Source organism: Melanostigma gelatinosum (assembly GCF_949748355.1).
Source record: "Melanostigma gelatinosum genome assembly, chromosome: 4".
NCBI lineage: Eukaryota > Metazoa > Chordata > Actinopteri > Perciformes > Zoarcidae > Melanostigma > Melanostigma gelatinosum.
In genome coordinates this window covers 24,298,064-24,322,442 of record NC_136637.1, presented here as the reverse complement: position 1 = coordinate 24,322,442, position 24,379 = coordinate 24,298,064, and the positions used below count along the sequence as shown (strand labels likewise).

Here is a 24,379-nt window from a genome sequence, read left to right as displayed (position 1 = left end):
GAGAAAGTGAGCTCATGAGTGTCGTGAAGAAGGAGGCATTTACGGCCTTTTAACAGGCTTTGATGGCCCTACCCACTGTAGCACACAATCCAATTTACCAGCCTGGACGACACGGTTAATGGGACATCTGTGGGAGGATGAACACGCACTCAAGACAGGATGAAAACAAAACGAATGAAACGCACTTAACCCCAAATGCATTAGTTTTCAATCAGAGTGGACAGGCCTCAGTGCTATTGTCCTCTTGTTTTTGTAATAACTGGTGTTTTTGTGTCTACACATCTGTCTAAACTCCACTGTAGATGATGAGATTTCCTTAGTCCACCAAAACTTTTATAAAGGAAGCAGATAACAGTTTTGTTTCCCCTTCAGGCTTCAGGTTTTTTTTGGGGGGGGGGGGGAAACTGCAAAAAAATCCTTTTGGAAAAACCTTCAGTGAAGCTAAAACAGGAACATTCTCCAGTGACGTCATGCGAATCAATAATGCACGTTTGGAGCACATTTCGCGCGAGCTGATTTCTGTCTTCTTCTTCTTGTTTACCTCCGGTTTCTTCATTTGTTCCCCCGCTTGCAGCAGTTCTAGTGGTTTTGAAAGAGGATGCATCTGTTGTTGCAGGCGGTGTGCTGTGCAGATATTTCAATGAATGAACGGTCGGCTGACTGCGAAAGGGAGTCGGAGGATATTCCACTGGGACCGAAGCGCCTCCCCTTTAACCGCTCGGCTGAGTTGCTCTCGAAGCTGTCGGCGCTCGCTTCACTCGCACGTTTGCCGTCAGTCGTTGGAGGAACTCCGGAGGGTTTCAGTGCTTTCTGTTTTTGGACCAGAAAAGCTGCCGTTTTTCTTGTTTCCCTTTTTCTTGTGGAGTAAAAAAAAGAAAGAAACTCGAGCAGTGGAAGGTTTTGTCACTTTTCTGTGCCGCTTTTATTGTGCTCGACATGAAGAAACGCGGAATAAAGTGGCTGAAGGACTGAATAGGTTTGGTAAGTGAGTGCGCGTTCACAGCGCAGCGCTCTCTAGTAATTCAATCCAGTGTTTTTGTGACTGTTAAGATTGAAAGTTAAACACAAAAACTGGTTATTTTCATCTTTCATTTAAAGCTCTCTCCAAAAACGTCTGCCCAAACTAAACCAGTTATGTTTTAATGTTTGTTGAATTACAAAATTAAAGCAATTAATGCGATGTTTCCATTTAAAACACGATTTCTTTAATTCCTCATTGCTTTAATATTTACTTTAAGTCTTTTGTTTTGTCTTTTTTTTTTTATCAGCATGTCAACGTTGGACTTTATTGCAGGGGTGTGAATTGTAATCGCAGCCTTTGGGCAAAGTCCAGATGCCAGACGTAAAACAAAAGGAGTGCCTAAAGCCCAGCTGTTGGTGTAGTTTAATGGCACATGAGTGCATGCAAACGCACACTTGAGGCTCTGCTGTCAGTGGAAAGTTGTCCGTCACAGATATTATGAAAGGATCAGGACCTGGGAATTAAAAAAAATATATTTTTGGTGATTTTCGTTTTATCTTTCAATTGTCTTGCAACAATCAGAAAAATATGCCGCAAAAATGTAATTGATAGCTCACACTATCATGAGCAATAACCAAGCAATAACCCCCATGTCCCTGTTTGCCCCCTGCAGCCTCCTGCTCCCCCTCCACCACGCACCAGCAGGTTTGGAAGCAGAGCTGCGATGGCCAAGTGGCTGAAAGACTACCTGAGCTTTGGCAGCAGGAAGGTGCCTCCGCAGCCGCCCACACCAGACTACACGGAGAGCGAGATCCTCAAAGCCTACCGGCTCCAGAGGGACCTGGACTTCGAGGATCCCTACGAGGACTCAGAAAACAGGTCCAGGGGCGAGTCTGGGACCTCTGACCCCGCCACACCTGTGTACGGGTCTCCCATGAAGTCATCCAGTGTGGACGTGAAGTCTCCCAAACACAGACTGATCAAAGTGGACTCACAGGAGCTGGGACGCACCAAGATCCTCCTCAGTACTGTCTCTTTAGAGGACCAGCAAGAGCCTGTAAGAGCCTCCGATTTTCAGCGTGTGTGTGTGTGTAGGTGTAAGCAAAAAGCGGGTGATGACAAATTCAGTTATTTTTTATTTTTTATGAGGAAGTGAGAGGGAGGCATGAAGGCAAGTAAGTGATGAAGGATAGAAAGAAATGCTCTCCCTACTTCTCATCCCGTTTCCATCTCCGTGACAGCTTTATCGATCAGACTCCATAAGCAAGTGACTAGTAATGTGTGTCTCAAATATGCATTGTTTACATAAATCACATTACGTCCCGAGCGCCACATAAATTCGCTGCCCTAGATGGAAGAAAGAATTATTGATGGCTCGAGCGGACCATTGAGTCTGAGAGGGTCACAGTCCCTTGAGTTTATGTCCTTTCATAAATAATAAATGGGGTTTAGTTTTCCAAGCTGAGGGAGACCCCCGCATGAGCACATGTGAGGGGCCTTATACAGTACGGGGTGCGGGGATATGCCAAGGGCCGCGGGGAGGTATGATTTATACCGTGGTGCTGTTTGTGTCATCGAGACTGCAGTGGTTTTCCGGCTATGTACTGTGCATGTCGTGCTGTAGACAACATACACGGCTACTGCGAAGAACAAAGGCAAACAGATGTTGACACGGAGCGACTAGAGCGGGAAGCGAAGGTTTTACAAGGAAATGGTCCTCAAGTTGATTCTGCTCGCATGTGCTGAGTAAGTTAAGGCGTATTTCAGGGTTTTCATAGCTGCAGTTAAATCCATGACTCGGCTCGTGGAAAATGCTACAAGTGCGAAAGTCCTGAAGAGGATTGAAGTAATGGTCTTAACGCCGGTCGATAGCTCTCATTAATTTCCCAGGGTCCGTGGGAACAACCGCACTCTGATTTACATTGCAGATTCCTGTGCGTCGATAGATAACCTGTTACAGAATCAACATGGGATTAAAATGTAATTTAGTGAGGGCGTGTGCGCGTCTAGCGGGAATTTAGGAAGCGAGCCTTTTGCGACAGCGATTCCTTTTGTCGGAGAGGAAGAGATGGGAAGAGAGCCCTTTGCCAAAATGTGTATGTGTTTATAGGTATATGCACATGTGTGTGTGTGTTTGTGACCATATGGCTGCCTGTGTAGCTGTCACTGTGCCAGCTGATCACTGGTTTCCTCCTGTGCAACCAGCACCCTCTTTACACTCTGTGTTCTCTTCCCACAGACAAAAAAAACACATGCCGCTCAGACAGGATGGTTTCTGGCTGCATTGCATGTAAATATAGCCACAAACATGCGATATAGTCCCTTCTTCAAGGCTGTTAAGAGGGAACTACATTGTATAGCTGCTATAGCTTTGGTATGGTTTTGCGATGGTGCACACTTAAAGATGCAAATGATTGTCTCGATGATACCAAAACGCGTTTTCTCTGTAACCAAACATAGTTCACGCTCCGTTCAGTGAGGGCGTGATTGCTTTGCAAAACAACATTAGAAATTGGTTTGCATTTATTGTATAAATGTCAATGGTGACGTTCTGTTTCCGACGAGGACGCGTTGATGCTCTGTAACCGAACCCATTTCTCTTCATCAGTCATGTGTTTTGTCCTTTAGGTGGTGCCGTCTGCTCCATTGGCAGGCGACACAGATTATTCTGACCCGTTCGACGCTCGCGTGGACCACAGGCCAGAGGCAGATCTCAGACCTGTTCCCTGTGAGAACAACAGCTACATGGAGCCGTACGAGGCCCAGAGGGTCATAACAGGTCAGTGCACGTATCGGTCGGTGTGTCTTATCCAGACGTGGTTTGTGTGTGAGTAATTGCAGAATTGCGGCAGTGTATGGTTGATTGCGTGCAGCGTAATGTCTCAGGGAGGCATCAATTATTGTTTCAATGTATGTTTTAAATCGCCTTTACTTTTTACGACTGAATTTTATTTGTTACACTGTTTCTTTAATTGTTTTTAAATCTCCTTTTCTTTTGCCTTATGTTTTGATGCTTTTAATGGTTTTATGTGAAGCACTTTGAATTACCTTGTTGTTGAAATGTGCTATACAAATAAACTTGCCTTGCCTTGCCTTATCAGTGTTCGAATGTTTCACTGACCCACATTGTCATCACAGAGGCACGGTGCTCGAGTCCCATTCCCTCTCCTGCTTCCTTTTTGTATTGTAGTTCTCTCTGCTGGTTCTCTCCTCATGTCGTAAACTCATCCAATAATTAATTACTTAATTAATCAGAATTGCCTCCATAACGTGAGAGTAAGTGAACATCCTGCAGGGTTAAATTCAGACTTCTTACCTGACATAAAAAGCAGTCTGCTGTTCTATTGCTTTTCAGGCGCACCATCTCGTATAACTGGCACGAAGTGTCGTCATTGATCTTAAATCTGTCAGCAATTTGTTTTTGATGAACAACCCTGAGATGATCAATGACTTATTCAGTCTTTATCGCACTTCTTCTTTTTTTATTTTTATAGTGAAGTGCTTCTGCAGTTGCAGAATACTGCATCCTTATTTCCATATTCTCCTTTGTTCTAGGCTCACTAGTGTTAAACACAGTCTTGCTCAGTCATTCCGGTTTAATGACAGTTTTACATTAGTTGGCGCTGTCCACTCCGCCGTGCTTTTAGCCCGTCGCACGCTCTCCGCCTGGTGGAACATCCCTTTAGAGGCGTCTGCCTGGTATCCAGTCTCAGAGCCTCCCTCCTCCCTTGTGAGTTCCTCCCACATCATCGAGCTCTCATCTATCGTTTTCCATTCGTCTCTCCTCCCATAACCTCTCTGTCTGCCCCTTTCCCTCGCACTCTCCCTGCTCTGTCCTAGCGATTTAGTGTTAAAGCCTCCCCCCCCTCCTCTTCCTCCATTCTCTCACTTCATCTGGAGTGCTCTCCCCGGCCCTGAGGGGAGTCTGGCTTTCTCTCTAATCTGTTCTGTCGCAAAAACTATGTCCGGCTTTTTGGTGGTCAAATGAAGTTCACGCTATCGGGCTTCAGTTGCCTAATTGAGAAACCTTGAACACAATCTTTTCTCATTGCAGCTGGGGAGATTAGAGTCTGTCTGTCATCAAAAAACACACAGCAGAGCGGCAAAGACTCGGGATAGTAATTATCTCTCACAAAGACTGTCCTCAAAAGACACCTGTGTGCTTTTTTTGACTGTACGTTTTAGGGGGAAAAAAACCATCTTCAGTGCTTCCAGTTTCGTTCACAAGGATCAAAGATCGTTCCAGCTCTGACATTCATCTGTGTGCCTGACTTCCTGTCGTCATTCTCCTCAGTCTTCAATCTATTTCACCATTCTGTCTTTCTGGCCCCCCCCCCCTTCCTGTGGTTTTCCTCCATCATGTTTACTATGAATTTCTCATTTTATTTCCGCCTGTTTTTATCTCTCCGCCTTCATCTTCTCCATCTCCAGGCTGTCGCTGACACCGCGGGTTCCCAGCGCAGGTAGAGCAGCATTCAGCCCCGCTGTGCTTCTGTCTCAATGACTTAACATCAAACGCTGACAGACCTCCCTCCCTTGTCCTTTTCTCCCATCACCCCCCCCGCCTCCCCTTGTTTCCTCACTGCTTCCTTTTTACTCTTCCCTCTCCGCCTGTTCCTCGCCCCACCGCCTCCTCTATCCCTCCTCCCCTCGCCTTACTCCTCCTCCTCTCTCCGTTTCCCCTCCGCCCTCTTCTTCACAACCTCGGGGCCTTTCCCCAAGCCCTCCACTTGGTTGCCATGGTGACTACAGGGCCGCCCAATAGCGGTGTCTTGTCGTTTGAAGGTTAAAGTTTCCCCCCCTGCCTTTCACCGGTGAACCCTTCTCTTTAGTCCTGTTCCCTTCTCACGTGAGTGCACCTCCTTTGCAAGGCTGCCGGCTGTGTGCACAAAAGATGCCGACTCCTTCTTTTCCCCCCTCATTTTTTCCTCTTCTGTACCACCTGTATTTCTTTTTTTTTAAAGGGTACATTTTTGAGGTCAACATATCAAAGGTGCCATCGCTGCTGCAGCCTAGAGGCTCCTTTTGACGCATTTAGAAATCCGATTTCCTCCTCTTGTGCGTCAATAATCTTAACGCCTTTTATCTCATGGCCATATCTGATGCCACACAACAGTTGCAAGTGCTGAGAAACATTTCCCGGGTTGGAACCCACTGAGAAAGTGATGTAAATGTTAATGAGGGAACACGGATGCTGTTGCGAGCCGTGCTAGATTGCTGCTGGGATTTAGGGTGGATGAGAGAAAGGAGTTTGTCTAACGTGTTGCAACTCAGCATCTAGCCCGGGGCCTTATTAAGCCCCCCATATGAGCTTCTGAGCCCGCGACGAGCTGTGTAAACATCATTTTTCTCTCTCCTCGAATTCAAGTAATGTCAGAACTCAACAGGCTTTTTCTTTTTCTTTTGACTGAAGAATAACGTCTCTGTTGTGTTTAGGAGAACTTCATCGCTACTGGCAAATATGATGTCTTAACGTTGCCTGTTGTGTCTCGCAGACTGGTAACGCATCCAAGGAGATTTCAATTTAAATTTTTGCGTATGAATGTGTTTTGTTTTGCATCAACAGAGCTGCAGCGCGGTCCAGGAGGAGGAGGAGGAGGAGGGCGGCGGTCGCCGCGGGGCGGAGTGCAGCTCTACGATACGCCCTATGAAGATGAGCGAGGCCAGCGCCCGGGGCTGCTGTACGGAGAACCCCAGGAGGAGAGCAAGGAGAGCAGCAGGCTGCCGCAAGATGACGAGAGACCGGCTGATGAGTATGACCTACCCTGGGAATGGAAGAAGGATCACATCTCCAAAGCTTTTGCAGGTAACTGGTAAAGATTATGACAATATTCTTACAGTGAAGTCAATAAATATCAGGGCGGCGCACGGTCTGGCAAAAGCCACCTACATCTAGCGACCTTATGTAGGTTGGTACAAGAGATAATCGATAAGCTGTCCTTCAATTAGAAGTTCCCTCACCTGATTGGAGGAATGCTCCCCTGACTCGGCTGTCTACTGGTCTTTGCTTGTAATTTTCAAACTGCAGAACATGGCAGTTGTTCTGAGAAATGTCAGAATTATCCAGGAAATCAATTCACAAATACGTTTTAGACCATGGAGCTGCTGAATCATGCTTCATTGCATATTTAAATCGATATTCAGAGCGTCCCAGAATATAAGCGTTGAGCAAAAATTGAGGTTGTAATATTTAGGATGGCTGAGCAGTTTGCAGGAAAATCACTTTTTACTGAACACCCGGTTTAATGCCGCCCGATTGGCAATCATCCATTGTATTGTCTTTTAGCCAAACATTGAATCCCTACCACCTACTGCGCAGACGATTGTACAACCCCCGGAGCTTCTGGGTGTCGAGCACAAGACGTATCTCACAAAATGTGCTTTTTAAAAAAGAAAAAAATGGATTTGTGAAACTGGTTACGGGCTGTTTTTAAGGTCAAAGCCAGGAGCACACACGGAGCCGTGCTGCCATCACGACATAGTGAAATACTCATCTAACTGTCCTGACCTTTAAAGTAGAGTCTTCCTCGATCACTACAGCTCGGAATCCTTTTTTTCTTTTATTTTCTCTGTGTGCTTTGACCGTCACTGTCTCAGCTCAGCTGACACGCATCTCTGTTTCTTTTACTGCATCTAAACACCTCCTGCTGACCATTGATTTTTTGTTCTCTCACATATAACGGACCACAGTCACAACCTCTGAGATGATCATTAGAATTGTCAGCGATGTCTTGTGTGTGTGTGTGTATGCGAGAGAGAAGGTTAGCAGAGGAACGAAGCCTTTATTTTCATAAACCTCGTGTAAAATAATCGTCGGTGCATGATTACTATTTTTCAGACTGTGCATGTCACGTCCCAAACCTCATTACGTTCCATGTATTGAATATAATTGGAGGGAGAGAGTGAAGTAGAAATGAGAGCACCGGAGGGGTAAAGGGAAACGGAACTGGACTGATGGGTCATTTCGGAGTGGATCAGTGTAAGGCAGGCAAGGCCAAGTCTGCTTAATTGAGCTGCATCTCCAAGTCACCGAGGTCAAGGTGATGGGATAATAAATCAACCTAGCCTCGTACGCACTCCCCTCCATTCTCACCTCTCCTCCCCCCTCTTCCCTCCTGTGTGCCCCCCCCCCCCCTCTCTCTTCTCAGTTAATTACATGCCTGCGTGTGCATGACCGATCCAGTGGTAATAAGAGAGTCATGGTCAGCGCACCATTGTCTGAACACAAAGACATTCACACAGTGTTCAGGCTGTAATCGCATTAAGCAGAGGAGCAGCAAAGAGGCTCCGTAACTTATTTGAGAGCGGAGGTGAATTCAAAAGGAGGCGCGCGGCAGTTGATTTAAAAGCCAATAGCAGCCCTCGCCTGCTTAGCGCTCGTTCCTGCTTCACCTGCCGCTTTAGTCCTCTCCAGCTTTTCCTCTCTGTGCCACAATACAGTCGGCGCTGCTGCAGAGCAGTGCCATCAGAGAGCGCAGTGGAGGGAAACGCTTGTACGACTCCAGTCGTCTGACCCCATGTTTGTTCCATTTGGAGTCGGCAGTCTGAGCTGGCGGTGCTGTCTGTCTGAGCACACCAAAGCACTGGAGTGTAAACACACAAACAGTGTTTTCCAGTCTCACATTTAATCCATATTCCCAGAGACTCTCTGCGTTGCTAGGCACGGCCCACATGTGAGGGAGGGGAGAGATGAGAAGGACGGGAAGGAAGAGGGAGATGGACGGAGAGGCTGTGGAGACAGCCAGCTGGAGAGAAATGGAAGGTTATGGTATGTTTGGTGGCAGCTCAATGGCTGTTTGTGGAGGCCCGGTGTTGCAGAGGGGAGGGGCCTTGAGGAGAATTAATGGTCGGGGGGCTGTGGCGAGGTGAGAGGAGGGGGGAGTCGGGGCCATCGTGGCAGGGTGCAATCCATCGTGTGTGTGTGTGTATATATGTGTATATATACGTGTGTGTGTGTATATCTATATATATATATATATATATATATATATATATATATATATATATATATATATATATATGCCAACGCAGCAGCGGTGATGGTGCTGTCCCCATGGCCCTCCCTCCCTGTGGATGTGACACACTCACTCAGATAACCCGCTGCAGGGGGCAAAGGGGGGCCTCGCAATCTGCCAGCAGCCCCTCATCATCACCTTCACATACACACGTGGATTCTCAACTAGGTTTTCCAGCTCTGATTATCAGGCCCCCTAATTCAAGGGTGAGAAGAGGTTGTGTGCATGTTGGCACAAATGAGTGTTGGGGGGGGGGGGGGGGGGGAGGAACGCTGGTGCGTATTGTATGTGGATTTCCGTGCGTTGCATTCATGCATGTGCTTCTGAGGAGAAGCTCTGTAATTATGATTTCCACAGCTTATCCATGCTTAAATGTAATCGCCCGGGTGAGTATTGCATTCTACGGCTGTTTTTCAAATGGTATCAGAAATAAGCTTTCCTCCAAAGCATTTTAATTTATTTTCCAGTGTCCACTTCAGCTGTGCGAGTGTGAGTCTAGCAGTGCCTGAGGGGTCGGACTGCTCTCAGTTCGGTGGGTTTTAATTGCGATGTTAGAAAGCTGTCTCCAGTCACCACCATCCAACTCAAATTACAGCAGTAATTAATTCTTGGAAGTCAATAGACAGTCCAGCGGAGAGTGATCGGCTCTGCAACCATTCGGCACCAATTAGTGCGCTAATGAAAGGCACAATCTAATTATCTCTCTGATGGCAACAACTAACGAACAGATGAATGTATGTGTCAGGTATTTCATGTTTGTCAGTTTTCAGTCCAGTAAAGGAGCTTTGAGCTGTTCCATGGAGATGATGGCTGTCGATAGATGGGAGTGTGAGCTTGATTAGAGAGTCGCAAATCAGCTGGAAATCTGGATGAGGACGGATGAATGAACAACATTTCCACCCCTAGAAATTACTATCATGGTGCCATTGAGAAAAGCACTTCTCCTCCACTTGCTCCAGTCCAGCTGCTCATTAGGCAACAGCAGAAGACAGGGGCTGTTGCAGGGAAGCTCCCCAGTATGAATGTGTGTGTCATGAAGGCAAACGGCTTATGTTTCTCTTTTAAATTGGTTCAGACAAACTGTTTGCAGCACAAAAACACGTTAAAGTGGGTATCTTTGTGATCCCATAGTTTTTTTTTTTTTTTTTTTTCTGTTTCTGAGGCACTTTGTTTGATATACATTGTAATTGATTTATTCCAAACAATATACAGGATATAGCAGTTGAGAAAACTGCCATTTTAGTTTTTAGCCATGCTATGGGGATGTCTGTTGGTAGGACGTCTCAAAACATTTCTGGATGGATTGCCATTCATGGTGCCCAGAGGATGAATCCTACTGACGTTGGTGATCCCCTGACTTTTCATTTCATAACTCCATGATGTTGCCGTTTGTGGTTTTGAGTAAAATGTTCTGATAACTATTTGATGGCATGACATTTGGAACAGACATGCATGTCCCCATCAGGATTTTGCCTTTTTGAGTTTCTTTAAGAATTGCAGCCGTTCATGAGCGTTCTTCCCCAGGATGGAGATGTGTGATGACCAAGTCAGATTGTTTGTGATGCTGGTTCCCAGGAACATAAAATCTGCAAACTTGCTCCTATGATGCTGACAAGGGTGTGCTTCTTTGCCTTCTTTTTTCTAAAATCAACGATCAAACTTCACAACAGAGTTCTCTTCTCACAGGTCATCCCTTTGGGGATCCCTTCACTTTTCATCTAGAGCCATCATCAGGTCAAAGGTTGAATTTGTCCAATACTTTGGTTTATGACCAAACCTCTGCAAAACTAATGTCATTCAATCGGCCTCAGTTGACCTTTATGTTTCGGGCTAGTGGGCAGATGTTGGCATGCTGAACTAAGATGCTGATCATGGTAAACCTTTAATGTACTTAAGATCAGCATCCAGAGCATTGGATTGCTTTATCCACTCTTGTGTGAATAGTGTTTTGGGCTAGATGCTGAAGGGTGCTTTAAAGTGATCTACGGAAGGTCTGTTTAGCAAAGCTTGCAAAGACACCTTGATGGATGTTCTGCATCTGTATGTGTTGTGTCTGACCAAACGGAACACGGTTTTCTGGGCTGTTCTGCATGTGTGTATGTCGCTGTAGGGGCCTTGAAATGTATTTATCTGTGTGTGCATGCAAATGTGAGCGCACAAAATGAAAAAAAAAGGTTTCCATTTCCATCTGACCAGCCTCTTCATCAATTTGCCGTTACAGTGGAAGGACTCTTGTCGCTTCCTCTGGTTCTTTACTCTTACTCTTTGTCACATTTCCTCTCACCTGCCCCTTCCTTCTCCCCATCGTTGCATTTCTTTCTCCTTCAGCGTGAACCTTCATTGACATTAATGAAAAGGCATGTCCTTCGTGATTCCCTCTCGCCGCCCGATGTGAGAGACGGGTGATGGAAGTAGAGTAGGGCACGAGACGAGAGGAGCGAGGGAATACCAAAAGAGAGATAATGCCCCACTTGGAGGAAGAGAGGTGACAGCGGTGCGAGGAGGAAAGAGGGATAGATTTAATGACTGCCTGGAAAATGGATACACGGACAAGACGTGTGGTGGTTGGAATTCAAATGTAAATGGTGTGGATGCATATTATGAAAAGGAAACTTGTATGAATTTGTGTTTTTCGTCTTCACCGGCATACGGTGTTAATTGTCTGCCTGGGGACCGTTTTGCCCAGCAGAAGGTCTTTGAGAAAAGATGTGACGCCAGGCCCGTTTGAAAAACAGATGCCTTCATTAATGGACCTAATGAAGCTGTTCCATTGTCTTTGTCTGTTCTTCCTTTATTACACGGCCACAGAAAACAGCTGGTGTGCTTGAAAAGTGGGTAATCTGTCACTCAAGGCGACGTGTCCTGTGTGCAACACTGAAAGGTCTGGTCGTTCCCGCCCCCTCACATTATTTCGGGTAATTGCTAGCAGGTAGAAGAGGCACCAGCACATGTGGGATTTTTGGCAGACCAAAGATTGCTGAATCGCTGTAGCCTGTTTCTTCAGCTGGGGTAAGATGGGAAACAGAACTGATGGGGGGGGGGGGGGGGCACTCCTTTTGTTTAAGCATATATAATGACTACTGTGGAGTCGATTTTAAGCACAAATCATGAGCCGAGGCTGTGAGCGCTGATGAGTGTGCTTTTGTCCGTAAACCATTAGTGCTTCTCATTGTCTTGTAACAGCCCGCTATCTATGAGATCCACAGGTTCCCATTGGAAGTGAATGGAAGCCAGATGTTCCCTTTTAGTGAATGAGTGACATGTCGTGTGTGTGTGTGTGTTAGCTTGGTATTCAGCCTTTTGTTATCCCAGTGAGGAGTTGTGGCAAGGTTTGTTTGTGTGTATGTTCAGCCTTTTGCAGTAGAGAGAGCGGCCAATTCTCCCGGATAAAAGAAAGACACTAGTCCCAGTTATCATGGTGGAGCCTGCAGGGTTACGTGGGTTACCCTAAATCTAGCCTTGCATATCCAGAGAGGTCTGACTGAACCATAGACTGTATGTAAGAAGTTGACATTGTCCCTCTAATACCCATTGGTTTGTGGACTACAGTGATTTTTGTTTTGCAACCAGATGTGACACAAGAGGGTGGAGCTCAGTTCTGTGCTGAACAAGACTTTTTTTTTTTGACTACCAAAATGTTAAAATGAACTTTCACATTCTGAAGACTCACTGGGGAAGGCTTTACGTTTTACGTAAGACGAAAAACACGTACAACTCTCGGAGCGGACATCGCCGTGGTCGCGACCCGTCAGTTGTAGCCGCACCGTAAAGCAGACATTGAGCCGCAGAGACACAAACATCTGTTATGGGTCTGATTAGTTCTGTTTTGTTTGTTGGTCACTTTTACATTTTCGTGATTATTATTTTGATATTTGAGAAGTCTGAAAGGTGGAGTCAGCAATTCTTGATTGTTGATATTTGTGCCACACAAATACTCTTAATATATTTTGTATTGTGTTGCCTTTCTCTTTATACACCCATGACCTTTCCCCTGTTGCTGATTGGCTGGAACATTGTTGTGGAGCTCGGTTCGAGATACTTATTTTGTTGCCTATTTACAGAGCCGGGGCTGTTTACACCATTTCCCCCCCCCCCCCCCCCCCCCCCCCTTCACACACACCGAATGGAAAGCTCGCGGACTGTGAGGAGATATGCGCTGACTTTGACAAAATTGCTGACTGCACCTTTTTTATTTATTTATTTTTTATATATCAAGGTTTGTATCAAGGACCTAAGGATCCAGTCATCTACTGGTTGTGATTCTACTTATCCAATCAGGCCGTGATTTGACATTGAATGTTGTTATGACAAGAGAACTTCCAAAACCCAAACCCCCAAAAAACGGGTTTGAAACTCAGGTAGTTGAGTGGTCTGCCTTACAGTTTATTAGATAAATGAAACGGATGCCAGAAACAAGTGTATAGTTAGAAATATCCGTTTTCCAAAGCCAAAAAAGGCAATTGGGATAAGCCTGGGGATCAATTGAAATCATCTCGCCTCTTATTTTTTTGGCAAAGCAAAATACAACTTTCAAGGTTCAATATTCAAGAACACCAAACAGAATGATTCCTTAAGAGGGACAGCAGCCACCTAAGAATCAAAGAAAAGGAATCTTGATAGAATTTCCCCCTCCGTCTGTGCAACAGCACTACCCCAGCTTATCTGTCACTCAGATGGCTGAGCACAGTCGTAATAAATTGTCTTGGCTGTCTCTATTTTTCTGCCTCTCTCTCCTTTCTTGTTACCCTTCGCTTGCTATTGTGTGCTTCTTCTATCTTTCCAATCGGTGACTCTCAGTTTCACTTGAAAATTAGAGGCGTGAAATGTGATGTGGTGGCGAGCGGACAGGCGGCAGTGTGGCAGCGCTGGTGTTTCGAGGTGTCTGGTGTGTTTGTGTCCGGGCATGTCTGCTATTGAGGGGTGCCAGGCCACACTTTAATCCTGGCTTCAGCGCAGGTGCGGGCTGCTCCAGATGGGGCCATTGTGCTGCGCCATGCATCAATAATTCACCTGAGAGCCAGAGAAAGTGGCGCAGTGTGTCTGCCTGCTCAATAATTAACCAGGGAGGGAGAGGGGCATGTATGTACAGCTTGGGTCTCTCGCCAAACGCCTTTTCAAATGGCCTTTGATGTCGCCGGCCTGGGGGGTCTTTGGATTTGTCTGCTCATTAAGACGTCACCCCACTTTTCCTTTTATTTGTTTTGTAATCCGTTTTCGCTGTGAGCAGGAGCCGAATGCACTGTGTGGAACTGGCAAATCGCATAATGCGACTGTGTGTGTGTGTGTGAGGCTGCAGTAATGACTGTTAAAGTACATGGTTGCCTGCCACGGTAGATAATGAGCTATTTTCAGTTTTGTGAACCTTCTGCCGCTCTGCTACTGTTGGTAGGACAGTGAATGGAGCATTATTCTGCCCCCGCGCTCTGCTTTTCCTCTGTCTCGCTGCTCTGTGGGTTGCAGTGCACATAAAGTCACGCTTTGTTTTCATTGCATCTACTGCTACGAGACAGTTTCTTAAAGTGGATTTGTTCAAATGACTCTAAATAATGCAGCCTCTGACGTCTCATGGCCTCTCTGCTTTTATCTTCTTTGCATTCTTCAGTCTTTTCACGCATGATCAAATGATGTAAATAAAGGGTCTGAAGATGGTTTTTCCCACAAGTGTGATGAAGCAAAGAGACAGGAGAGTTTATTCCCTTTCTTCGTGCCAGGAGGTATAGTTGATTACACACCACATCTGTCATGCAATCACACATGCACCCTCTCAACAGGGCTTCCACATCTCACTTCTTGCTCACTCTCGCCTCCTCACATTCAAATCTTGCACCTGATTTCAGTCTTGCATCTTTAATCACCACCACTTCTCTCACACATCCTCCCATCGTTACTTTGTTCGAGCCCATCTGCTGTTTTCTCACTCCGTCGCTCCCTTTTTCTCTTCTCTCGCCTCCTCCCCGCTCCCCTTCCCTCTATTAGAAATGAGGGACTTGTCGGAGTTGCCTTGGCCCGCCCCGGTGGGTCAGCTGGAGGAGGAGCCCCCAGTCAGAGAGCCAGGTGACCTCTCACCCTGAACACAACCCTCCCCCTTTACGGCCTCCCTTTGTCACCGCCAACACGCGCGTATGCAGTCACCCTGTCCTTCATGACCCAGCTGTTGTCCTACATCTGCACCACCTTGCATTTGTCCCTGCCTGTTGCGTTTGTTGTGTTGTCCGTTTTCTGGGGGGTTTAAAGCTCTCCCTTCTTAAATTACCACATTCCCCTCTTGCATCAACCACGCATGAAAAGCTCCCTCTAAGTTGAGATGTCTGCCTTGTTCATTTTAAGGTACTTCGAAGTGCTACGGTACACTTAATGTTTAATTACAAGTTCTGCAGATTGAATTTCACCAAAATCAGGCGCAGAAGGGGTAAATAACACTTTGGTCTGTACACGTAATTTGCTCCAGAATGGAATCGGTATCGTCAACATTAAGTAATCTGCAGCGTAGCCTAGTGGAAGACAAAGACTTGCAACAGAGCCAAGCAGGGAAGACGCCAACTTCCTGTCTCTTATCTGCCCTCGGTGACTCATAAAAATGTTGCTGCCGGTAATTGTGATGACGCTGATAGTTTTGCAGTCTGTCAGGCCTGCTGTCCTCTACGTTGACTCATCCACGAGAGGTCTCTCTGCTGCATGCGTGGTTTTGCAATAGCCGGATGTCTGGTGTTTACCCAAATCTGCCTGTGAGGTTTAATCCCCTTTGATCACAGCACTGTGTAAATACTCGGACTCACTTTTTCTGCCCCCCGTCTGCCAACAGTGCAGTTTGATGGCGCAGAGTGGGACCGCTCCTCGTCGCCCACAGAGAGGTTGCGTCCGCCGGGGCCCAGGTCCAGCCCGCTGGCGGGAGGGGGGATGAAGTTTCGCATGCCGCAGGAAGGCCTCACCATGGTGGGGGAGAGAGTGGACCCTACTCTGCCTCTGGAGAAGCAGGTGTATGTACGCAGTCTTCTGTTACACCCACAGGAGCTACATTAACACATGAAGGTGTCTGAGGGTGTAGATACGCCACACACTCCAATTAAGGGTTCATCAAATTAAGAGGCTTTTGATAATTAATGATTGTCTTTGTTGTCATACATTTAATTACCTTGAATATAATTCAGGATGAAGAAAGATTAATAGTACTGATCATACAGTTCCCATCAGCTGCAAATTGTACCCACAATGCTGTGCAATAGTTACACATGTGGCAATCAAAGGACTGTAAAGAATAAGACGCATCACAGAAACATAAGATTAAAGCAGGCATGTTGTCTGGAGCGTTATTCTGAGTTCTGATGTTTAAATGCATCAAACAAATATAAATTATGCAATTATTTGTACATGTAAACACAATTAGCATAAACTATTCATCTCTGCAGGCTGTAAGTGTCTCTGCATGGTTGCCATGCTCATACGTTATCAAACGTTGTTGTTTGACGGATTTTGAATATTTCAGGGGGAAAGGGGTTGTACATCCCACAAATAAATAAAAAACTGAATTTTATTGCACCGCTTTGATCTATTAAGGGCACGGACACGTTCAAAAGAAGCAGTTATGTGTTTAGGCTAAGCAGCAGCGGTGAGAACTTGCAGAACTGCGAAAGGTTAGAATGAGAACTAATTAAGTCGGAACATTAAAAGGAAACATTTACTTTGGTCTTGTAGTTTCAGACATCATTGGTGTAATTCATGTGCTGTTTCTGTGCTCATAAAAGGCCGTTTTACTAATGAAATCCAAGCACATGACACCCCTTAAGCACGTGCGCACACAGTGTTGTGCTCACAAACGGATACATGTGCACAGATTCACTTAAGGATGGCAGTTGATTACTACGCCCCATTACTCCCTGATGATGTCTTAGAGCAGCGGTTCCCAAACTTTTTAGGCCGCGCACCCCCTTCTACATCCCGACTGGGTTCGCGCACCCCCCCCCCCTTAATAAAAAAAAAAAAAGAAGCAACAGAGCCTTTTAAGCCTTCATAGCCGCATAAGAATCGGACCAATGAGAGAACAGTTTGCTCGCGCGTGGCATTTGTTTACAAGATTTAGTCCGCTGTTAAATGTTGCAGTGTGAACACAAACCGAACAAAGGAGCAACTGCAACAAAGCAAACGAACTGAAGGTGTGAAAACGCCCTGAAACACTGCAACAAAGTTTCAATAACTTTCAGTGACACAAGGCGTCACTTTTAAAGAGCAATACGGATGCGAGGACACACGCACAGGCTCAGAGGCAGATGATCACATTTAATTTACAATTAATGAGCGACTAATGTAGCCAGGATGTCTTCGGACAAAGCATCGATGCGGCGCGACACAGTGTTGTTGGACACCGGGATCATGTCCAACATTTTTGCTTCTTTCTCCCCAATCATACATTCCACCATCTCTCTGGCAGCTGGCAAGCTCACGTCTTCGGCGATTGTGTGCGGTAGCCCCTTTCTCGCTATTCTGTAACCAGATATGAAGCCCGTAGTGCGTCATTTATAGACCAACACATGAATGAGACTGCAGTTGTTTTTGGCTGTTTTGTAACTCCTCCAATTTGGATATAAACAATGTAAGGGGCTTTTGACTTGCACTGGCATGCTTGGTGTTCAGGTGGCGACGTAAATAAGAGCTTCAGACTGTTAGCCAGAACCTCACTGCACACCACGCACTGTGGCTTTGGGCAATCTGCGTTGCCAATCCAAGTGAAGCCCAGACACAGATACTTTTCATCATATTTCCTCTTTTTTTTCCCCAGTCTGATGCTCTCTCGTTTCCTCTTTTTCACCTCCAGATTTGTCTGTGCTGCACCTCTCCGTTCCCCTCGCCTCCGATTCCTCTCTCTCTCTCTGTCCCTCTCCTCTTTTACGACTGATAGCTTCAGATGTCCCACCTGACAGTTTTTAAATTAAAATTACATTATTTTTTTATATTTAATATTATTACACCATCAGACCGCCATTACACTTTTCCTCTCGCGCACCCCCTAGAGGCAGCTCGCGCACCCCACTTTGGGAATCCCTGTCTTAGAGGCTGTTTTGAGCTTTTTGTTTCCTTTAGATCTGCTTTAAACAGAAACCGCATCACTGTCGACCTGTAGCGTTCAGTACACCTCACCAAGTCATGGCTAAGAATATCTAATTGTGTTACTTACTGGCTGTGTTTATCCCAAACAGTGCTTTATATTATTGTATCATTTTTTGTGAGTGTATTTACAGCCACAATACAGGAAAGGCTCTGTGGATGGCAATTTGGTCAGTTGGTTTGTTGGCTCACAACTTTGGTCCGGACTGAAGTATCTTTACAACACTGGATAAATTGCCATGATATTTTGTACAGACATTCCTGGTCCCCAGAGGCGATTCCCTTATTCTTCCTTTAGCGCCACCACGAGGTTGGCATTTGTAGTTTTTCGTGAAATTTCCAAAACTATGGCAGAGATTGCCATAAGATTTGGCAGAGATACTCATCCAATGCCATTTCTTTGTTTTTATTGTTAATTAGCAAATGTTAGCATGCTTAATGCTAAGCTAAGTTGGTGAACGTGGTAAACACCTGCTGCTTAGCATCTGCATGTTAGCATTGTCATTGTGAGCACGTTGGCATACTTTTGTGAGCATTTAGCTGCTGCAAGCTTCAGCGGATGCTAGCATGGTTGTAGACTCTGCGTCTTGTTAGAAGTGTTGTTTGGCTACAATGTTGAAGACCATGTGCTGATGGAACGACAGTTCGCAGTGTGTGTCAGCGCAGATGCGAGAACGCTCTCCACCATGGTGTTACCGCTGTAACTGAAAATGCCCAGCTGTGAAAAATGAGACTAGAGAAGTTGTTTCTTTTTTATTTGGTATTCATTTTTCTCCCTAGAAATCTTGAATCTTAATCTCTAGAAACATTCATACGACTAATAATTACCTCTCACTTGATTATCATCTTTTGGATTCAAATCGATAAAATAACAACTACAGAGTTTCGATGCCAGTGACATCCAGCAGCAAAAGGTGTGAAAATATGTGTTGCAATCACACTTAACTGTGTGTGTGTGTGTGTGTGTGTGTGTGTGTGTGTGTGTGTGTGTGTGTGTGTGTGCGTGTGTGTGTTCTGTTCATCAGATGGTACCACGGTTCGCTGTCGCGTTCGGAGGCAGAGTCTCTGCTAACGCTGTGTAAAGAATGTAGCTACCTGGTCAGAAATAGTCAGACCAACCGCACTGACTACTCCCTGTCCCTACGGTAAGACACACACACACACACACACACACACACACACACACACACACCCCTACACTGACTGACATACCACAACAAGCTAAGCAAACACCTGTGCACCTTCAGTATCGTTCTCCACTAAACAGTGTTACAATTTAATTTATGCGATATGAGCTAGCGATCTCATATCGCAGTCTCAATCTGTCTCTCCCTCCTCTGTCTCCCTTCCACCATCACCCCCACTCAAGATCACTGCCGCACTGATTCTGCTCCCGATACTCATTTGCAGGGCACAATACTGCTGATCTGGTCAAATCTCTCCCTTGTAATTACGACCGCGATCCATTGTCCCGGCCTCACACCGCCCTCCCATCATCCCGCTGTCCTCAGCCCATCCTTGGCCCCTCTCTGGGGCCTTCCTATGTGGCCCCAGCGGGCCTTCTAAGTGGTAATCAGGCAGGTTGAGCACACTTGAGTGCACACATCATCCTCGCCGTAATCACTAATGAATATGAATTACCTTCTGTGGGCCACACAAGAAGGGAATCCGGGAGGGAAGTAAGGGGAGGTGACATATAAACAAGCTCATGCATTACTCATTTACAAGAGTAGAGTGGGTTTGACAAGCACACACACACGCACACTTGCTCAAGCAACAAGGTCACTCCTGGCAATGGTTTCCCAGCTGGCGCTGGTTCTTTTGCTTGGTTAGAATGTGGGACTATCCTTCATTGCCCCATCTGTAAAGACTCGAAGCCGCTTAGATCTCTAATCGGCTTAAAGGGAAACTTTAGTTTCATACGGCCTTTATTGTCTTAGTTTTGGCCATCTAACCAGTAATAACAGTTAATTGCTGGTATCGAGGAACTGAACAACACCAAAAAGAAGTCTGAGGTGGCAAGAAACAAGAGCAATCTGATGATCACACAGGTTTTCAAGTAAGCGCCTGATCAGCGAAATGAATTTGGAAGAGAAGATGGTTAAAAAAAGCCCGAACTATTACCCAAACTCATATGTAGTCATAACTCCATCACACGTTAAAGGCTTTGACCTACTTTCACGTTCCTTTCATTCCACTGTCTGACACGAATCTACCCCTTGTTCTGTAGTCTGCACATGCCAAGAGACGACAATACCCTCGAGTGTTATCTTGTGTCAGGTATTTTGCATCAGGGCCATTTACTGGAATGTATACTTGAGTGCCCTTGCATTCTGTTTGTCTGGTATGCCTGGAGAGAAGACTGAAAGCTTGTGTGTGTATTCAAAAAAATGACAGATAGAAACAGCCACCAAAACGACAGTATTAAGGCCTAAGTTGTAATATATTTAAATTGAGCTTTTATGTCTCTCAGTCATGTCTGTGTCTGGACTGGAAAGAAACAGTAGGTTGGTCTTCATCAGGGTGTTGTGACTGGTTTGCTGACTCTACCTTTGTGATGACAGCAAGGACGGCTTGTGTAATAACAGCTAAACTGTGTGAAATAATGCAGCTAGCCTTGGAAAAAGTCAACCTCACCTCATGTAAGGTCTGATAGTAACGTGGACAACGGGAGGAATGATGATGGTTGTTCACTGGAGACGAGATGAAGAACATGAAAAGTGAGTCTGCACTGAAACAGACAGGCCTGCCAGAATTCAACCAGCACGAATATTTATGGAGGTGCTCTCGTACGTTCTAATGTATCATGAGGTGCAAAGAGTCCAGGAAACAAACTGGACCGGATGAAAGCGTGCCGTCAACTCCGAGTGATGAAGCGTCTGGCTCTTGAGGCCAGTGGAACAAATCACAACATGTTTGTCTGTTTGTAGTCACAGCGAGTGTTTTTTGGAGAGTTTAACTTCTCTATAAAATTTAATTTGGTTGACTAGAACAATGACAATTATGGGGACCGACTTCAAGCGTCCTCTTTCCCTCTGCTTCTATAATTAGACGTACATCATGACTGGCTGGCTCTTAAAGGGGAAGTCCTGTCGTGGCTGAATATCACTTAAAGGGAGGAAGCCAGCGTGCTTCTCTCGGCTAAGCCGCTTTCACAGTCCAGCGTTCGTCTCTCTCCCTCTGGCTTTTGTCTCTCCCCCCCCCCCCCCCCCCCCCCCCCCCCCCGAGCTGTTACACCACTCATTCATCCATCACAATGTCCCGGCCTTCCTAATTTGTGACATGGTGTTAAATCTTGGTTGGAATCATGTCCTCCGAGTGCAGAAAACAAAAAAGACGTGAACATAAATCCGGGCTGTCATTTCCAGTGTGTCATTATGTGACAAAATGTCTGACGTTTATGTGCCCCACATTTCATGTCATCCCTCTCCCGCCACTCCTCTCTCACTTCCATATTCCATCTCTCCCGCTCTTGTTCCTCTTGTCTCCTTCCATTATAAACCCTTTCTTCCTGTTTTCTCCCCACAGGAGCTGCCAGGGTTTCATGCACATGAAGTTCACTCAGTATAAAGACGGCAAATACGTGCTGGGACAGAACAGCCCTCCCTTCGAGACCATCCCAGAAGTCATCCACTTCTACACCACGCACAAACTCCCGATCCGAGGCGCCGAGCATCTGTCTTTGCTGTTCCCCGTGCTGGTGCAGACACTCTGACGCCCCTCCGGGACCTCCGGGACGTCGTTGTGATCGGACACGTGACGCTTGAATGTTTGATGGGATCTTCCCAGCGGAGTGAACCGCTCTCTCTTCTTGCTGGACTGGAACTACAAGAAGAGAGAACGGGACTACTTTTGATGGTTCAACACGCCGTGGGCTAATGCCCTCGCCCACCACTGCTGTTGTACTTGCGCCAAGTGTCTCTAACATCCAGGGGATCGATTGACATGAAATGCAACACCTGAACTTGAGGCAGCCTTTGCTGTAACTTCTCTCTCGTTTCCTTACTGAACTGAACTTTATTACACGTCTTTCACAGCTGACTGAAATGCAGAAGAAGTTCGCCGAGCTGGAGCTGGGAGAAAGTCTGAATGTACTGATGCCCCAGTTTATGAGAAATGTACATTTAATTACTGCTGTTCCACATAAAACACCTCATTGACACTGGTAAAAAATATTGCTGTTGTAAGGTGAAAACCTCACTCGTCATATTTAGCTGATCTTTCATTAAATTGTCATCCTCGGGCTTGGGAGACCCTGTCGTATGTAAATGTTGGAAAATTACATTTTTCACGAAAAAAAAAGAAGCTATTTTCAAAGATATAAGGTTTTTACCAACAGCAGTTCTATTTCGGATGCTTTTCTACACAAAGCCGCACCTGCTAGTCTTCACCCAGTCTGCTCTGCACTGTCGTGCTGCTGTACGTTGAGGATTTGCTGGACACATCTCCATGTTGCTGTGAGTTCCTCCTGAGCAACAGAGACGTTGTATTGGCGCTTGTGTTGCCCTCGCTGACCTGGAGCTCTTTGTCGGTTGCTTGCCTTTCGTTTGTTAGACAATGCTGGGTTTGTAAAAAAATAAAAAGGCAACCTGTCACTGCTGTCATTGTCTTCTCACTGACTTAAAGTTAAGCTTGTAGGCTGAGATGCAGGAAGCACAACTCTCAAACTTTGTGACTGTCGGCCGCGTTCTCGCACTTTCTACATATTTGAGCGTATGTTTCACTCGGCTGAGTCCTTACATGCTCGTTGGTGAGTTGTGTTTGCGTTACATGCTTGCCATCTGGAATGGGTTCCCGGGTCTGCTGCCTGGTTGCAGCATTTTGTGGCAAACACTGATTTTAGAGGAGATCCAACTTCCTCCAAACACTTCATGAACATTGGAAAATGACAAATGGAAAAAATATTTTCATCATTTCTTCTTTATCCAAAATTGACTGGGTTGTATTAATAATAATAATAATAATAATTATTATTATTATGGTCAGTTTCTGTCACTATTAAAAAGATGACGGGATGTATAATTTACCTGCTGTGTTGAAGCATCTCATCTGTATGCACAGTGTTGATTCTACATGTAGGTCAGTGGTTCCCAACCTGGGGGGCAGCAGGGGCTCGGAGATGAGTTGTCTGAAAAACCAAATTCTGCGACACCCAATCATGTTCATTTTCAGACTGGTGTAAGGCTTTCTCTCATTTCTTGTGCAATACTGTGTATTTTTTTTTCCACCACTTTACGCCTCAAAAGCAATTTGAGAAGGAAACTCTTCTTGTCTTTGATTCAAAAAGAAAAGACTTGCAAAATATTCCTGTTTTTATGCAATACACTCATTAGACTCACCCAGAAAGAAGGAAGAGAGGCACAAAGGACTTGGCAAGATCGCGTGCTCCACACACTCAAAATGCACGCACATTTGCTTTCCCTCATCCACTGACAGCAGGGTTGGGAGGGAGAGGGTGAGGACTGGGGGGGGTGAGGTGTGGCTGAGGGGGGGGGGGGGAAGCAGCCCTCATTATTTGGGCTGCGCTGCAGTGAAAAACACTGGGATTGCTTTCATTACTGAGCCAAATGAAATAGCAGAGGCTGATTACCCGCGTGACGGAGAGAGACGAGCTGGATCACTCTGTTGGGGAGAAGCGAAGGAAGAAAAAAAAAAAAAAGGGAGGGAGGAGACGCTGCCTGGCTGTACTTCCCCAATGAGACTCCAAACAAGTGTGTGTTTGTGTGTAGAGAGAGAGACGGTGACATGGAGGGGGGGGGGGGGGCTGCTATAGTCCCATTTTTCAAACAAGGCTCCCTGGGGAGGGATATGAATATTAACGACTGTGGCAGTGCGGCATGTAAAAATCAAACATATCTCACTCATTTCTCTGGCTTTTGTGTAGCGCTTACCTTGTCTCTGCTTCTTTTTTTTTCCAGTATTTCATAATGTCCCTTGGCTCATTTCTAGTAGACTGAAGGATACCTAATCTAAAGCTCTATTCTTATTGGGCATTTGTTTAGTTTGGAACAAATGGCAACGTCCTCACAGCGTTATACCATGATTTTGGTGTGTGTAGACTGTCTTGTGTGTGTGTGTGTGTGTGTGTGCGTGCAGCTGTCATGTCACAATGTGTGTAATGTCAGATCTGGGCGGTGCCACCGGTTTGGTGGTGACTGCAGCTGTTAATCCATCAGACATGCTTGGAGGAATGAACACCTGTGAACAACGCAGAGCCAGAGTACATGTTCGGAAACCACATAACATGCACACACGCATGCTTGGCCTAAAATTATTTTATTCATAGTTTGATACCGGTTTCACA

At 45.8% G+C, this 24,379-nt stretch overlaps 1 protein-coding gene across 2 annotated transcripts; it reads left to right on the top strand.

Annotated features, from left to right (window-relative positions):
• The first annotated feature begins 832 nt into the window (after positions 1 to 832).
• Positions 833 to 22,518, top strand: shdb (Src homology 2 domain containing transforming protein D, b). Of its 2 annotated transcripts, XM_079266864.1 has the most exons (8): positions 833 to 981; positions 1,635 to 2,018; positions 3,590 to 3,740; positions 6,528 to 6,767; positions 14,953 to 15,030; positions 15,779 to 15,953; positions 19,101 to 19,220; positions 21,604 to 22,518. In XM_079266864.1, exons 2-8 carry the CDS (start codon positions 1,686 to 1,688, stop codon positions 21,788 to 21,790), a joined length of 1,284 nt encoding a protein of 427 aa, XP_079122990.1. In that variant the 5' UTR covers positions 833 to 981; positions 1,635 to 1,685; the 3' UTR covers positions 21,791 to 22,518. The 2 variants fall into 2 exon arrangements, with proteins under 2 accessions (XP_079122990.1, XP_079122991.1); XM_079266865.1 differs by lacking the exon at positions 14,953 to 15,030.
• Positions 22,519 to 24,379: the final 1,861 nt, after the last annotated feature.

Excerpts from the sequence above, each read along its gene's own strand:
- shdb (XM_079266864.1), top strand. The coding sequence starts at position 1,686 with ATGGCCAAGTGGCTGAAAGACTACCTGAGCTTTGGCAGCAGGAAGGTG. Across the intron at positions 3,741-6,527 it reads GGCCCAGAGGGTCATAACAG|AGCTGCAGCGCGGTCCAGGA; the intron begins GTCAGTGCACGT and ends TTGCATCAACAG. Across the intron at positions 15,031-15,778 it reads GCCCCCAGTCAGAGAGCCAG|TGCAGTTTGATGGCGCAGAG; the intron begins GTGACCTCTCAC and ends GTCTGCCAACAG.